The sequence below is a fragment of the Ostrea edulis genome, chromosome 4, assembly GCF_947568905.1.
Source record: "Ostrea edulis chromosome 4, xbOstEdul1.1, whole genome shotgun sequence".
Lineage (NCBI taxonomy): Eukaryota > Metazoa > Mollusca > Bivalvia > Ostreida > Ostreidae > Ostrea > Ostrea edulis.
The window spans coordinates 43,672,975-43,688,494 of record NC_079167.1 but is presented as its reverse complement, the minus strand read 5'-3'; the positions used below and the strand labels follow the sequence as shown (position 1 = coordinate 43,688,494).

The 15,520-nt window shown below is 35.7% G+C and overlaps 1 protein-coding gene across 1 annotated transcript in view; it reads left to right on the top strand.

The window, feature by feature from the left end:
- Nucleotides 1-15,520, top strand: part of LOC125672143 (uncharacterized) — a 171,405-nt gene that overhangs the window by 112,257 nt on the left and 43,628 nt on the right. The window contains exons 5-6 of the mRNA XM_048908265.2: nucleotides 14,171-14,269; nucleotides 15,299-15,346. Coding sequence (XP_048764222.1) covers nucleotides 14,171-14,269; nucleotides 15,299-15,346 — 147 coding nt within the window. The remainder of the gene's footprint in view (nucleotides 1-14,170; nucleotides 14,270-15,298; nucleotides 15,347-15,520) is intronic.

Here is a 15,520-nt window from a genome sequence, read left to right as displayed (position 1 = left end):
AAGAAAAAAGATATTGGAGATGAAAGGTCAAAAATCGCCGAAATTGGCGATGAATTTTGGCATCCATTTTTTCAGGTCCAGGCGAGCGTTTAGGCAAATCGCCTCCGGTAAAATCGAATCCCCCACAAATTTTCTAAAATGTTTACTCTATCTTGTGTAGAAATTTCAAGACTCTAGCTTCAAAACTAACGGAGGAGATGCGTGGACAACAAGGCCCTTCAAAAAGTCACTAAAAGAGAGATAACTCCTGACCGGAAGTGACGTCAAGCACGAAATTTTGCAAGCAAAGTCTCGTCACCAAAAGACATCTTTTCTGAAAATTTCGTGAAAATCGATCGAGAAATGGCTGAGAAAAACGCGTGTACTACCAAGGAAAATAATAATAATAATAATGAAGAAGAAGAACGCGAACAATAGTAGTAAGGTCTTCCGCAGGAGACGGAAGACCTTAATGAAGAAGAAGAACGCGAACAATAATAGTAAGGTCTTCCGCAGGAGACGGAAGACCTTAATAATAATGAAGAAGAAGAACGAGAACAATAATAGTAAGGTCTTCCGCAGGAGACGGAAGACCTTAATAATAATAATAATAATGAAGAAGAAGAACGCGAACAATAATAGTAAGGTCTTCCGCAGGAGACGGAAGACCTTAATGAAGAAGAAGAACGAGAACAATAATAGTAAGGTCTTCCGCAGGAGACGGAAGACCTTAATAATAATGAAGAAGAACGAGAACAATAATAGTAAGGTCTTCCGCAGGAGACGGAAGACCTTAATAATAATAATAATAATGAAGAAGAAGAACGCGAACAATAATAGTAAGGTCTTCCGCAGGAGACGGAAGACCTTAATGAAGAAGAAGAACGCGAACAATAATAGTAAGGTCTTCCGCAGGAGACGGAAGACCTTAATAATAATGAAGAAGAAGAACGCGAACAATAATAGTAAGGTCTTCCGCAGGAGATGGAAGACCTTAACTAGAAACTCATTACTAGTAATGAGTAGGTCTTCCGTTTGCTCACTTCCGGTAAAGAGGGTTCTGATCCTACAAAAACCATTCAAATATATCAGAGAATGTACTTTAACAATAAATGAGAACTGTATTATAGAATTTTTTACTCATTTCTTGTAACTTCCGGTGACGACCGGAAGTGCTATTCAGATGTGTTTTCCTATGAATGACAGTGACCCTTTACTGTCTATATTCCCTGAAAATTTCACATCTCTATCCGAAGAGTTCTTAACAAAAAGAAGTAGACTAAAGAAAGAAAAAGTAGTAGGTAACTACCGACCAGAAGTCAATTTTGAAAAACGAAATTGTCAAAACTGTAGAAGTTGATACTATTCTTAAGACATGTGAAAATCATATCAAACACTTCAAATATAAGCGAGATTTGTGGGGACAAAGAGACAAAAAGTAAAAAAGTATTTTATCAAGAAACCGGAAGTAGTCGTTTTGACATTTTGAAAGAGACTTAATAAAGTAGTATAAGTTTCAATTTAAAAGAAAAAGTTTGAAATTTACGATTATTTCCATCACTTCCGGTGACGACAGGAAGTGACGGTCGACATGCTCAACACCCTATTGCATGCTTACAAACAGAGATTGATCATCCCTGAATATTTGATGAACCTATCTTTTACCCTTTCCAAGAAAAATGCTGGACAAAATTCCTTTTGAGAAACAGAAAATCGGCCATATTTTCCGACCGGAAGTGAATTTTGTAAAAACAAAAATAATTACAGCAAGCTCATTTCATAAGACATTATTCCTGAAAATTTCAAGAAAATATATCCAGCCATCTCTGAGAAATCAATCGAAGAAATAGGAAAATCGACATTTTTTTCAAATACTTCCGGTATAGACCGGAAGTGACGGACAAAAAAATTGAATGTATGTGTACAATAGACTAATGTTAGTTGATCAACTCTACAAGTTTCAAGCGTTTATCTATATTCATTATTGAGAAACTGAAAAAACAAGGTTTGAATATGTCCACTCTATATCTCAGGACCGGAAGTGAATTTTCGAAAAATATTTAAATTTACTTTAGACATTTATAGTGTCTATAACATATGTAAAATTCCAATCATTAACTTGTTTTATGACCGAGATTTATGGCACTGAAAAATGAGAGAATGAATAGTCTTTCTTTGATATAACCGGAAGTTGGAGATTCAACTTCCGGTGGTATCAACATTTTTTTGAGAATTAGAACCAGACCTAGTAAACCGATATAGGTTTCAGTTTGAAAGAAAAAAGTTTGAAATATATGATTCATTTAATCACTTCCGGTGACGACCGGAAGTGACGGCCCTCATTCTTAACCCATTACTGCACGCCTACAAAGTGAGATCTATTAACTCTGAAAATTTGGTGACTCTATCTTTTACCGTTTCTGAGAAAAACGCTGGACAACGAAAACAGCTAATAAGCTGTATTTGTCGACCGGAAGTAAATTTTACAAAAATATTTGATGTTACTCTAGATATTTATAGTGACTATAATATATGTAAAACTCAACTCACTAACTAGTTTCATGACCGAGATTTATGGCACTGAAAAATGAGAGAATGAATAGGCTTTCTTTGATATAACCGGAAGTTGAAGATTCAACTTCCGGTGGGGTCAACATTTTTTGAGAATTAGAACGAGATATAGTAAATCGAAATAGGTTTCAATTTGAAAGAAAAAAGTTTGAAATTCATGTTTCCTTTAATCACTTCCGGTGACGACCGGAAGTGACGGCCGACATTCTTAACCCCCTACTGCACGCCTACAAAGTGAGATCTATTAACTCTGAAAATTTGGTGACTCTATCTTTTACCGTTTCTGAGAAAAACGCTAGACAAGATATCTTGTAAAAAGACGAAAATTAGACATATCTTGCGACCGGAAGTGAATTTTGAAAAAATGAAAAAAATGCCTAGAGGTACCATCGTTCTCTATAATCTGTGAAAGTTTCAGGAAAATCCATCCAACGGTCTCGGAGACGAAAGGGAAAAAAAAAATAATAATAAACAGTAGAATCACTAGAAGGTCTTCCGTTGGAAACGGAAGACCTTAATAAACAGTAGAATCACTAGAAGGTCTTCCGTTTCCAACGGAAGACCTTAATAAGAATAATAAGAAACGGAGCAAAAACAATATGTCTCCGACACTTTGTGTTCGGAGACATAATAAGAAACGGAGCAAAAACAATATGTCTCCGACACTTTGTGTTCGGAAACATAATAATAAGAAACGGAGCAAAAACAATATGTCTCCGACACTTTGTGTTCGGAGACATAATAATAAACAGTAGAATCACTAGAAGGTCTTCCGTTGGAAACGGAAGACCTTAATAAACAGTAGAATCACTAGAAGGTCTTCCGTTGGTAACGGAAGACCTTAATAAACAGTAGAATCACTAGAAGGTCTTCTGTTGGAAACGGAAGACCTTAATAATAAGAAACGGAGCAAAAACAATATGTCTCCGACACTTTGTGCTCGGAGACATAATAAGAATAATAAGAAACGGAGCAAAAACAATATGTCTCCGACACTTTGTGTTCGGAGACATAATAAGAAACGGAGCAAAAACAATATGTCTCCGACACTTTGTGTTCGGAGACATAATAATAAGAAGAAAATAAGAATAATAAGAAACAGAGTAAAAACAATATGTTCCCAAACTTTGTTTGGGGAACATAATTAGATCTTCCATCCGCTCCCCGGTTTTCGATACGTCGCATCCATCGAAAACCGGGAAGCAGATGGAAGATCTAATTCTAATTAGATTGAAAAGCAAATGAGAAAATCGCGCAGGTAAGAAAAATTCTTTTAAATATATGAAACTGAAATACACTAAATTTATCTTGATTTTTATTGCACAATTACATGTACCAGTGTGATTCCTTAATATCCGTGGTATGACAAAGGGGAATTACACACTCTTTCTATTTTCTGTTAAATGAATTCAACTTGTTAAATATACAAATGACATTTAAGGGAAACAGACACTATTTTAATTCCAGTAACTTTCCTTATAATGTATTTTTCACATGGGTAAAAGGGTATGACAAAATTTGTAAATGTCGATCAAATATGGAAGACCCGTGCAACGTACACCAAGCGCAAAATATATTTTAAAAAGAATTCATGAAAAAAAAAATCAAAACCTGTAGATTATATATGCATAGGTATTAGTTCACATTGATTCTCTTTGTGCCAAAATTCGCACATTTTCGGCAATAATTGGTAATGATAGGTTACAAAAAACATGGTCTAGCCTAGTTCTTAATTCCACGGTTAAAACTAAACACATTTATCTTTTATTTTGTAGATTTCTTTCTATTCCGTTTATGCCTCGTTCACACGAAGAATTTAATTGCATTAAACGTAAGTTAACGCGAATTTTAAATCTGAACCGCGTTCACACGGGGATTTTAATGCGCATTAGTTTACTTCGAATTAAAATTGACGTTGCGATTTTTAATGCGAATTAAATTTACTTCGCATTAGCTTCGTGTGAACGCTATGCGAAGCTAATTCGCATTAAATGTACACGCATGTGTAATGGCCAATTTGGGTCACATGCATCATACCCATGGTCAGCTATATATATTAATGTCAGTTTTGTACGAAAAACTAAGCAAAATGATAATAATCACTAAAAACATGTACAAACAGCATGTCATTAGATAATGTCAGACGTAAATCTGTGCTCTGCATAGGCATATTGAGTAGTACACGTGGAAGGAATTGTTTTTAAATACGACAAAAATGTTTAAAGTAGTGATAACATGATTTTCTTTTTTACATTTTTAAAAACAAATATGTCGCTCATTGTTAATTTTTTATACCATATGACGTCATAGTAGACTTAATATACGTATTAGTAATTAAAAATTACGTCACAGCAGTAGTCAAAAAGACTTTGAAGTTTTAAAATTGGGCCCATGAAGAAACAATATATTGTCTAGATTGAATTCTGGTCGTCAGAAATAACAAGTAATTTCTTGGGAACATATAAATAAACGCGACAAAACTCCTTATGTGTAAATCAATTATGCATGTAAATTGTAAACATGTAGTATACTACATGTATATTGCGTTTTGAACAAAGAATTCTGTATCTACACAATATTCATCAAAATATCTATGAAAATAAATTTCAATAACATAGTCTATTCTTTAATTTATTTCGCGCACCCTTTAATAGAGTTGCATACGATTTTAATGCGCATTAGTTTACTTCGCACTAAATATTACCGCCGTGTGAACGCTATTCAATTCGAAAATGTAATGCGCATCCGTGTGAACGAGGCATAAGGGTCGGATAATACGGGACTTTCGAGATACGGATCCACGCTGACTTTTATCGGGCATGTCACTTCCGAATCACAATAACAACTAAGTAAACAAACATGGAATATTTCAATTGCTATCAATTTCCTGCATTTAAATGCTATCTTTGAAAGAAAGGAATCACTACAACCATTTTATAGGAAAATACAATTGATTAAATAATGCGAGTCGGCGCGGGAAATAAATTTAGGGAATATCTTGAGGATATCGGTAAAACTTCACGCCTTGCATCCAATGGTACGCGTCTAAATGCGCCTTTTTCCTTCCATCTAATTTACACCCAGATACTAAGCACCAATAATGACTTGGATCGTCATCGTGGGACTGCGAATAGCTCTTTACGGACCGTCTGTTAGCGAAATACCATATGTATCGATGTCAACTTTGCTCTACAATTGGCTATTATCACGTGACCGTGGTGTATAAACGTCAAATATAATTGGTCGTTCCGGCATATCCCGAAAATTCCGCATTCGAAGTAGTTCTTTTTTGCCTTCCTAAACGTTGTTTATAAACATCGACGTCATGACGTTATATTTATATTACAAATCGCATTTTCCTCTATGAACCAACCAATTTCAGCGCGCGACACAATCCGTTCACAGTGACTATGAACGGATTATGAACTAGCTTAAAGGACGCGACTGAGAGAGCGTAATGAATTGAAAAAAAATAAAACTGTTACAAAAATCTCGCAAGTCACACCTTTGATTAAGATTGTAAACTTACGTGGATTATCATCCTAATCTTGCAGTCTCCTACCCCCAAAATACAATGCACCTTGCAATGTTGATAAAATGTAGGGTGAGACGAAATGTGACGTCAGGTCTATGTGTTGACATACGTCACAATAACAACTGTGACAGAGGCTAGGAGTTCGTTTTATGCAACAAAATAGAAGCAATGTAAACAAAGGGTGATATAGTAAATGAATATAAATATAAGAAATGAACAGCACTTTAGAGATGTGCATGGTCAATATGAATGGATTTGGATTTGAGGCAAATTCTCTGTGAATCGCTAACGCGATTTACAGAATTTGCCTCAAATCCAAATCCGTTCATACTGACCATGAACAGCTCAAAAGTGATGTTCATTTCTTAAATGTGCGGTTTTTTGTTAGAAATAAAGCTAAATTGGTACCGTATAAGTTTTACATTTAACTAACGCTTACAAGAAAACGACAAGAGACATAGGGAAAAATTAATGTGTTCTGACAATGGCATATTGTGGACATCTTGTGTGTTTAATTTGATCAAATTTGTAGACAGGGCCGATTTTGCTTCCTAAATAACCTAGCTCTATGGAATATTTCTCCTATGGCTGGTGACGTCTCCATATGAGGGGACGAAACATATATCAAACTGTCGCTACCAAAGCCGAAGGTTAAACGTCGTAGGCGCTGAATTTGAGAAAGCGAGTGTCACAATCCCCAGCATACCGTCTTTTACGAAATTTCGTTTATGAAATTATGAGTAATTCAGAATACGCAGGTTTCGAGATATACCTGAGTTATTTCCCTTTGTAGAACTCTTATATATAATGACGCGCGAAACAATTTGTTTACAGGGGGGAGTGGGACTAATATTAACCACTGCATAAGTGAATGTACTCAGAAAGTTTCCCATACACTGTTACATCACCCGAATTCGACTAATACACAAACTAAGTAAGTTATAACTATTTAGGGAGTAATTAAATACATAGAATTCATATCATATCACGTTATTTCGTTAGTCATAAGTACCATATTTGAGATATTACTTGCAAATATGACATTGTTTTTATGTTTCCACTTTAGTAAAACATTTCTTTCGACAGTATTTTGTATTCCCACATTTACATAATATGTATACGGTGTGACCGTTGGACCGAGCGAAGCATGTAATGGTCATTGGAGTGTCCCAAGTGGTAATCATAATTCCGTTAAGTATATGGTAGGTAGTGATTCATTTAAAAATATATATTTTTAATGAAATTTTCCTTGCGCTAAAAACCCAGTAACATCTCATATATATGGGGACAACAGTTTTACAGGATCCGCCTATTCATTGAACGCGGGAAATAAAACGCAAGGCGACGTAAACTGTGTATTGTGACGTCACATTTAGCCTCAACCTTTTTCAAAGCAAACAATTATAAACAACAATAATACATTCCGTATGCAATGAAAAAGGCCGTTATAAAACTAAACAAAATTAACCAATCAATTCAAAATGGTAAAAATGTAACCGTAATTTTATCGTATATTCTTATTTAAAGAAACTCATGAACTCGTTCATCTATTTAGTCGTATTACGGTTTTATATGTAATTATTTGCTAAAACCTGTTACAATGATAATTATACTATTCACTTTGAACAAACTCAATGTTTAAATTACGAATTGCACGTCAGAGTCTTCTATTATTGGCATTCAAAATAAAACACGAATAACTGTTGAAGCAGGTGATGAAAAAATAAATGGCGGCGCCCATATGGATCACGAAAATTTCAGTTAACGTATATAGAGATTGTCTCTTTTTCTTTTGCTGATTTTGACTTTTTTCTTTTACATACGTGTTACCTTTAGAGCCTTGTTTCGCGGACGGGCCTTTGACTGTAGGTCTACTCTGTCCCACTTAGTCATTCAAAGTTCCACTAAATGCACCTCCCACACAGAAGAGTTCGTATCTCCAAACTGACGTATTGATATTAACTGGTCGCGGTAGCTCAGTGGTAGAACGTTTGAATACGTAACCGGGAGATTTGACCTTAAATACGAAGGGGGCCTCGCGACAGGCGACAGGCATTTGCACGCTAAAGAACCCTCACTGTTACAGCCCTGAGCGATAAGCATAGGTATAAATTTATGGTATTTCACCTACAGCTGGTGACGTTTCAATTTAAGTGAAACATTCTTGATAGGGTGTAAATCATGCAAATAGACTAACAGAACTAATGTTGGTTTCACTGAGCAATATTATACCTCAGTAAGGGAATTCTATGCAACGCGTAGTCTGATTGGTCTAGACAGTCACGTGCCAGGGAGGATAAAACTTCATATCTCCCTCTAAAACATCATATATCCCATCGTATTTCACCCCTTGGGCAGCCTCGTACACTTTCCATAAATTTAACGTCAAGGTAAACGAAGTTTATTCTGACGTCACAATAAGTTCGAGTAATAAATACATTTTTATACCCCCCGCAACAAGTTGTGGGGGGGGGGGGGGGTATACTGGAATCGGGTTGTCCGTCTGTCTGTCCGTCCGTCCGTCTGTAGACGCAATGGTTTCCGGGCTCTAAAGCATTATCCTTTCCACCTACCGTCACCATATCATATATATGGACTACCCATGAGATGAAGATGTTCCCTATCGATTTTGGGGTCAAAAGGTCAAAGATCAAGTGCACTGGACATCGAAGTAGCAATATGGTTTCCGGGCTCTAAAGTGTTATCCTTTCCACCTACAGTCACCATATCATACATATGGACTACCCATGGGATGAAGATGTTCCCTATTGATTTTGGGGTCAAAAGGTCAAAGGTCAAGTGCACTGGACATCGAAGTAGCAATATGGTTTCCGGGCTCTAAAGCGTTATCCTTTCCACCTTCAGTCACCATATCATGCATATGGACTACCCATGGGATGAAGATGTTCCCTATCAATTTTGGGGTCAAAAGGTCAAAGGTCAAGTGCACTGGACATCGAAGTAGCAATATGGTTTCCGGGCTCTAAAGCGTTATCCTTTCCACCTACAGTCACCATATCATACATATGGACTACCCATGGGATGAAGATGTTCCCTATCGATTTTGGGGTCAAAAGGTCATAGGTCACGCGCACTGGACATCGAAGTAGTAATATGGTTCGGTTTGTCATGCCATTTGTTTTTTACACTCAGAAAAGAGGTAGTTTATACCTATTACCAACGCCCTTTGGGAGATTGGGGTAAGCGGGGGGTATTCTTAGTGAGCATTGCTCACAGTACCTCTTGTCCTTTAAGGGTGTACTCTCGTGGTACTTTTACCGCGAGTGAGTCTCCATACTTTTTAAAGTCGTAACTACGGGGATGCGTGTGTTTTATTTTGTATGCACAAAGAAGAACATTAATATCTGTTTTTATTTGTAAGTAATGTTAATAAACTTACAAAAATTAATTAAAACATGACCATTTTTTACTTATTTTCTCATTTTACGACATTCATGATGACGTTATGATTGTAAACAAACTCGAGCTCGAAGACGCACACTGGACGATGTCGCATTTAGTCTATTTTAAAGCAGTCCAGAAACGAAGTAAAACGGCAGTTATAGATCAGTCTGCATCCGATATTCTCACAAGTGAGTGGCAGACTAAGAAAATTACAGACAAGCTGGCACAGCCACGCACATGGTGACACACTACAGTACTGTACATAGTGTCAGACGAGAGGGGGAAATGGAAGGATGTTAGCGATGTAGTACCCGAATCAAAGGCTGCTGATATAGTATTGAATGAATTCGTAAGTTTTTCAATATACAAGAATTTTTTTTTATGAAAAAATATTTACAAACTATGTAGATCTGTACCTAATTTGATATGCGATCTTCCCGATTCCGCCTAGCTCGGTCATGAACGAATTTCGCTCCTAACGTTCAATGTATCATTATTGAAGCATCATTTTGATTAAAAAGTGTAATCTAGATCATTGTTTTAAAAAATCGTCAAAGTATACTGCAAATTTAATTCATTAAAAGGAGTTCAAAGGGAAAAGGGGAGTTTCTCCAATCTACAGAATTATGGCGCGCCATTCGTGTACAAATTAGTTAAAACAAAAGATAATTTTGTTGACTACATATACATGTATAGATATGTTTCTTTTGAGCTACTAGATTGATAATTTGTTCCTAATCAGTTCTGGAACATTAAATTATTTTATCGAAATTTTATTTTAATTATTCCTTCAAAGTGTAATTGTCAAAAAGTTTTAATAATGTAAAAATGTGTTAATAGGGTATTGAAAATGCACATTTAAAAAAAAAATCCTGATTAGAATTTCAGCATATATGTATATTTCATAAACAGTTATTTATGCACTAACAGATTCATATATAACATTTTGCATGAGAAATTCTTTTAGAGTAACAATTTGTTGAGCAAGGCATTAAAACATAATCCCTGGCTAGACAAAAATTGGAGTTAGTTGAAGTTGGTGTATTAGCAGTCTGGTGTTAAACCTAATAGTATATTCTGTTCTTTTGTTAAGAATTTACAGTATTGATAGAAATTGAGTTCCAATGTTTGCTTTTTAGCTACATCCATTTGGTAACCACAGTGAGAGGGATGAGTCGTGCTATCATCATATGAAGAACCATACCAGGAAGTGCAGATTTCTTCCTCATGGCCACATGGAAGTTGACTGTTAAAACTAGTTTCTGGATAATAACTCAAGTACTTTGCATTCTATTCAAACCAAATTTGGACATAAGGATACATACAAAGAAAGGAAGATGCCTATAAATTTTGGGGTCGGAGGTCAAAGATCAAGGTCACAGTGCATGGAAATTAGAAAATGCTGATGTGGGGGATATGTTTTACAATTCTGTAATTGTAAATGAATTAGTATTGTATATATGCATATATTATTTATGTTTTCTGATTATTTATCATATAATGAAATAAATAAATAGAATTTGTAAATATGAATTGAAAAATACACATTTTATAACAAATCGTATATTGTTATTGTTTAGAATGTATGTCAGTGTAAGAAGGGGGGTGGGGACACAAAATGGTTCAAATCTTTGTTTCAATGCACACTACCCCACACATTTTTTTCATTTAAATTAAGCAAAAATATGATTCAAATCTACATTAGTAATTTCAGAAAAAGTTTGATACAGATATTCTCCCTAGGTTGAATTTTTTTTTTATGAAATAGGTCTTCAAATTTGTGTGATATTTTATACAATTATGTTAATTAATACTTCATTTTTTGTAGAATTGGTGATATATTTTATGTAAAAGTTATTGAAATAATCAATTATGCTTAATTTTCATAAAATAAAAGAAAGCCAAGATTATTCTGTCCTTAATATTTGTTTTATGGTGTGTTTCTTGTGAAAATTGGTGATTTTCATAAAAAGTTAAGTTTCAGCAAAGGGGCAACTTTGAGGGGCTGTAATTCTTTAAAGTCCACACTAACATACTCTTTTTTATGTTTTAAATGTCTTTCGGATAAAGATGTATCAATTAAAATGGTTTATCAAAAAAGTTTGATACTTCTGAAAAAATTCAAACCAGGAGAGAACATCCTTAAAACATGTATACGTGTTACCTATAGGGAAAGCTCCGCTCTCACGGCCGGGCTTCGCCGTCTACTAATAAACTAATATTGTGTGTCCCTGCAGTTTGGGTGGCTGCATGATGTCTGGTAATCGGCCTTAAAACAATATATCAAGACAGCGATAAGCATTTGTACCCACCGCGTGTGGACGATAGCATGTTTTGTGTCTCACTGTGCGTAAGAGTTCCACAAAGGGAAAGAGCTATTGGGCAACTCGGAAATTGTGTATTGTACCTTCATGAAAGGGCATAGTTCGTAATGCACAAAATATGCGGGTCTCTGATACGCAGTTTTAAAAATTGCCTGGTTTTGATTATACGAAATAAGCAAGTAAATCAGCATTCATTGAGAATGGAAATACAAAAACTGGAATCATATCGTTGGTTGTACTTTCTAATAGGTTGTCAACGCGGTGTTACCGTTAGGGCGATCTCAGCTACATTGTACATATAATGTATTAGGGCTGAAATGATTCACCAAAATATCGATACTGTTCAATATAAACGCTCGATTCAATGCAAAGTGAAGATAACGAACAGTGATCAATCTCATAACTCCTATAAGCAATACAAAATAGATACTTGGGCAAACACGGACCACTGGACACACCAGAGGTGGGATCAGGTGCCTAGGAGGAGTAAGTATCCCCTGTTGACCGGTCACACCCGCCGTGAGCCCTATATCCTGATCAGGTAAACGGAGTTATCTGCAGTCAAAATAATGTGTGCCAAAAATTGTTGAGTGTGGCAGAAAACATCGAAACAAACAATGTATTGAAAGTATTGAATCGTGACATAACTATTGCATTAAAGGAAAAGTCAACCCAATTTTTTTTACCATGATAAATGTATGATAAAGATGTGTCATACTATTATGTTGATATACAGCCTAGATAAGTTTCAGTACTAATTTGAAAACGTTAAAAATTGAACTTCCCGCCATCCCTAGAGGCTACCATGATGTGGAACTCTTTTGTATTCAAGACCACCAAAATCAATAATTTTGACGTCACACCCTCTGTTCTGGTTTTGTGGAGATTAATCATTCTAAGATCATCAAAGATGTGCATGTGGTAGATGTGAGAAAAGCCCCCCCCCCCCCCTCATTTCCTGAATTAACAAAGTTATTTGAAAAAAAAAACTATGTAAATCGTGGATCCATCATTTGCATGATCACAAGTTTGGGACATTTGGATGTATGAAGAAACGAGTACCATCTACCTGGTCTGCGACACGACTGAACGTCTTTTTTTTCTTAAATTCTTCTTGTGAAAGAACGGGATCAAATCTATATGGCTCCAAACTTAACTGTTCATGACTTGTCATGTTTACAGTGCTGCTGATGAAATAAACAAGAACCAACGGTGTGACTTAAAGCTGTATGGTCCGAATTACAACATTTTTTCCCATCTCGTAAAAACGCTATTAAATCATCGCAGGTATGTAGTTATGAGGCTGTATGACATGTCATACATTATTTCACCTGCTTTAACCAAAATTATTTAATTCTAAATCGGTGTTTACAAACAACCGCATCACTCTGCCATTTCAAGTGACAGTCACGTGACCAGTTCAAACTTTCAGATCATCGGTGGTCTTATCTGTGTAAAGCTGTGTATTTTGTTACAACAGTACCGTGCCATAAGTTTAATAGAAATAAAAATATCAAATACCTATTAGTAATTCGTTGTTTTACGCTCTTTCAGCCTTAAAACTAGACATTTGCGTCTGAGTTAATACATCATGTTGGGATTCCCCTGACGCGCGTGGGGCTATTTATAGACGTCCACCCACTGTATAATTTATGCGCTATCCGGAACACCTTGGGTCTTTCACCGAATACACCGTGCTTTTGGTGAAAGGCCCGAGGTTTTCCGGATGATTTATATATGTACCACACTATATTTACTTTCTAAATAATATTCTCACTGTTTTCTTTGACATGTAGATGTTTTCAAGCATGTAATTAAGGGAAAGTTGATAACTTTGTAAAGTAATTAATCTACTTTAAAGTAATTATGTACAAATATAATACATGAACATCGGGTCATACAGCTTTAATAAATTAAACTTAAATGGTCGCTCTTTTAGCGGCGGGTAATTTGAAATATATAATCTAAATTAATATTGATTTAATTGTTAAGCAAAGATTTTTGTTGTTAAAGACTGTCATTTACGATATCAATAAGTAATACTTTATTCATAAAGGCAACAGTGTGGTTAGGGTTGCCTTTCCCTTTAATTGCAAGATGTTTCGTATTGTGAAGGGGACGTATCCTTGCAGCCCTACAATATATAGATGAGCGAACTCCAATTTCAAATGCATTTTTGTAGACTTGTCTCGGTATAATAAACAACTTACTTTGCATTGCATGAATATTCGGAAGATACGCCCTTGTGGAATATGATTTTTCCTGGGTGAATAAATCTTTATATCTCCCTCACTATCATGCAATAAATATATTATATGATTACTTTTTCAATCATTCACATATCTTTGTTTTAAAGTTCCATTTACAAAGACGTTTATTAATGACGAATTCCTATCTTGGACGCTCGACTTCGCCGATTTCTGCAGGGCATTTGATTTGGTGAAATCTTACCAGAGTAAGTAGAACACGGCATTCCCGAGCTAATGTAGAGGTTATTCTGACAGCATTCCCGAGCTAATGTAGAGGTTTTTCTGATGACACTGTGATATCAAATATTCAACAGGGTTTTAAGGAAAGGTGAAGATAACAAACAGTGATCAATTTCATAACTCCAACAAGCAATACAAAATAGATAATTGGACAAACACGAACCCCTTGACACACCAGAGGTTTGATCAGGTGCCTAGGAGGAGTAAGCATCCCTTGTTGACCGGTCACATCCACTGTGAGCCCTATATCTTGATCAGGTAAACGGAGTTATCCGCAGTCAAAATCAGTGTGCCAAGAACGGCTTAACGATCGGTATGAAAAACGTCAGACAGCATTTGACCCAATGCGAGGTTGTATTGACGAACTAGATCGTCATGACGACCATAGAATTTGCGAAATGCTGACTTCAATCGAGACTGTACCATCAACTTGTTTGTCAGTAGCTTACCTCGATTTAAAAGCTGACTATACGCAGAACAAGCCCTTGCATCAGTTGAGATATATAAACACCATATGTAGGTGATAATGGAATATTGCTACATAAATATGGGAAGTTGACGATGGAGAAGCTGAAATCATCCCATTTGTCATATAGTTGAGTTGTCAGTTTGCCGTTAATGTCTACTTTGAATAAAATATCTAAGTATGAAGCAGAAGTGGTCGACTCTGTGGTGTCTTTTATTTCGAGCTCCCATGGATATATCGAATCGACATATAAATGAAAGTTATCATTGTTAATAGACAAAACGTTGGCGATATATCTAAATGTCGAATTGAAGGCCACAGCAAGAGATTTCTTCTCGCGTGTAAGTTTTTGAATAAATTCTGCTTCATATGAATATAGAAACAGGTCAACCAACAAAGGAGCAGAATTCCTGCCCAAGGAGTTTAATTTTAATGAAAACGCCGTAAACATGTTTTTCGTTCACTTTTCCATAACTTATGGACATATCCAATGAAGGCTTTCAAACTATTTTTTTATTTCTATTTACAGACGTATTTCATAATCCGGACACCCATTTCCTGAGGGATTGCTTAAAAGGTATCTCTCTCTCTCTCTCTCTCTCTCTCTCTCTCTCTCTCTCTCTCCTATAGTAGATTAGTATATATTATTGGTTGCTCAGAGAAGATCAGAAGCGATTTTATGTGATCAGTAAGTGTCTTTTTGTACGAACTTTCTTCAGACAATATTGTGCTAGTGAGGTTATTGTTATCA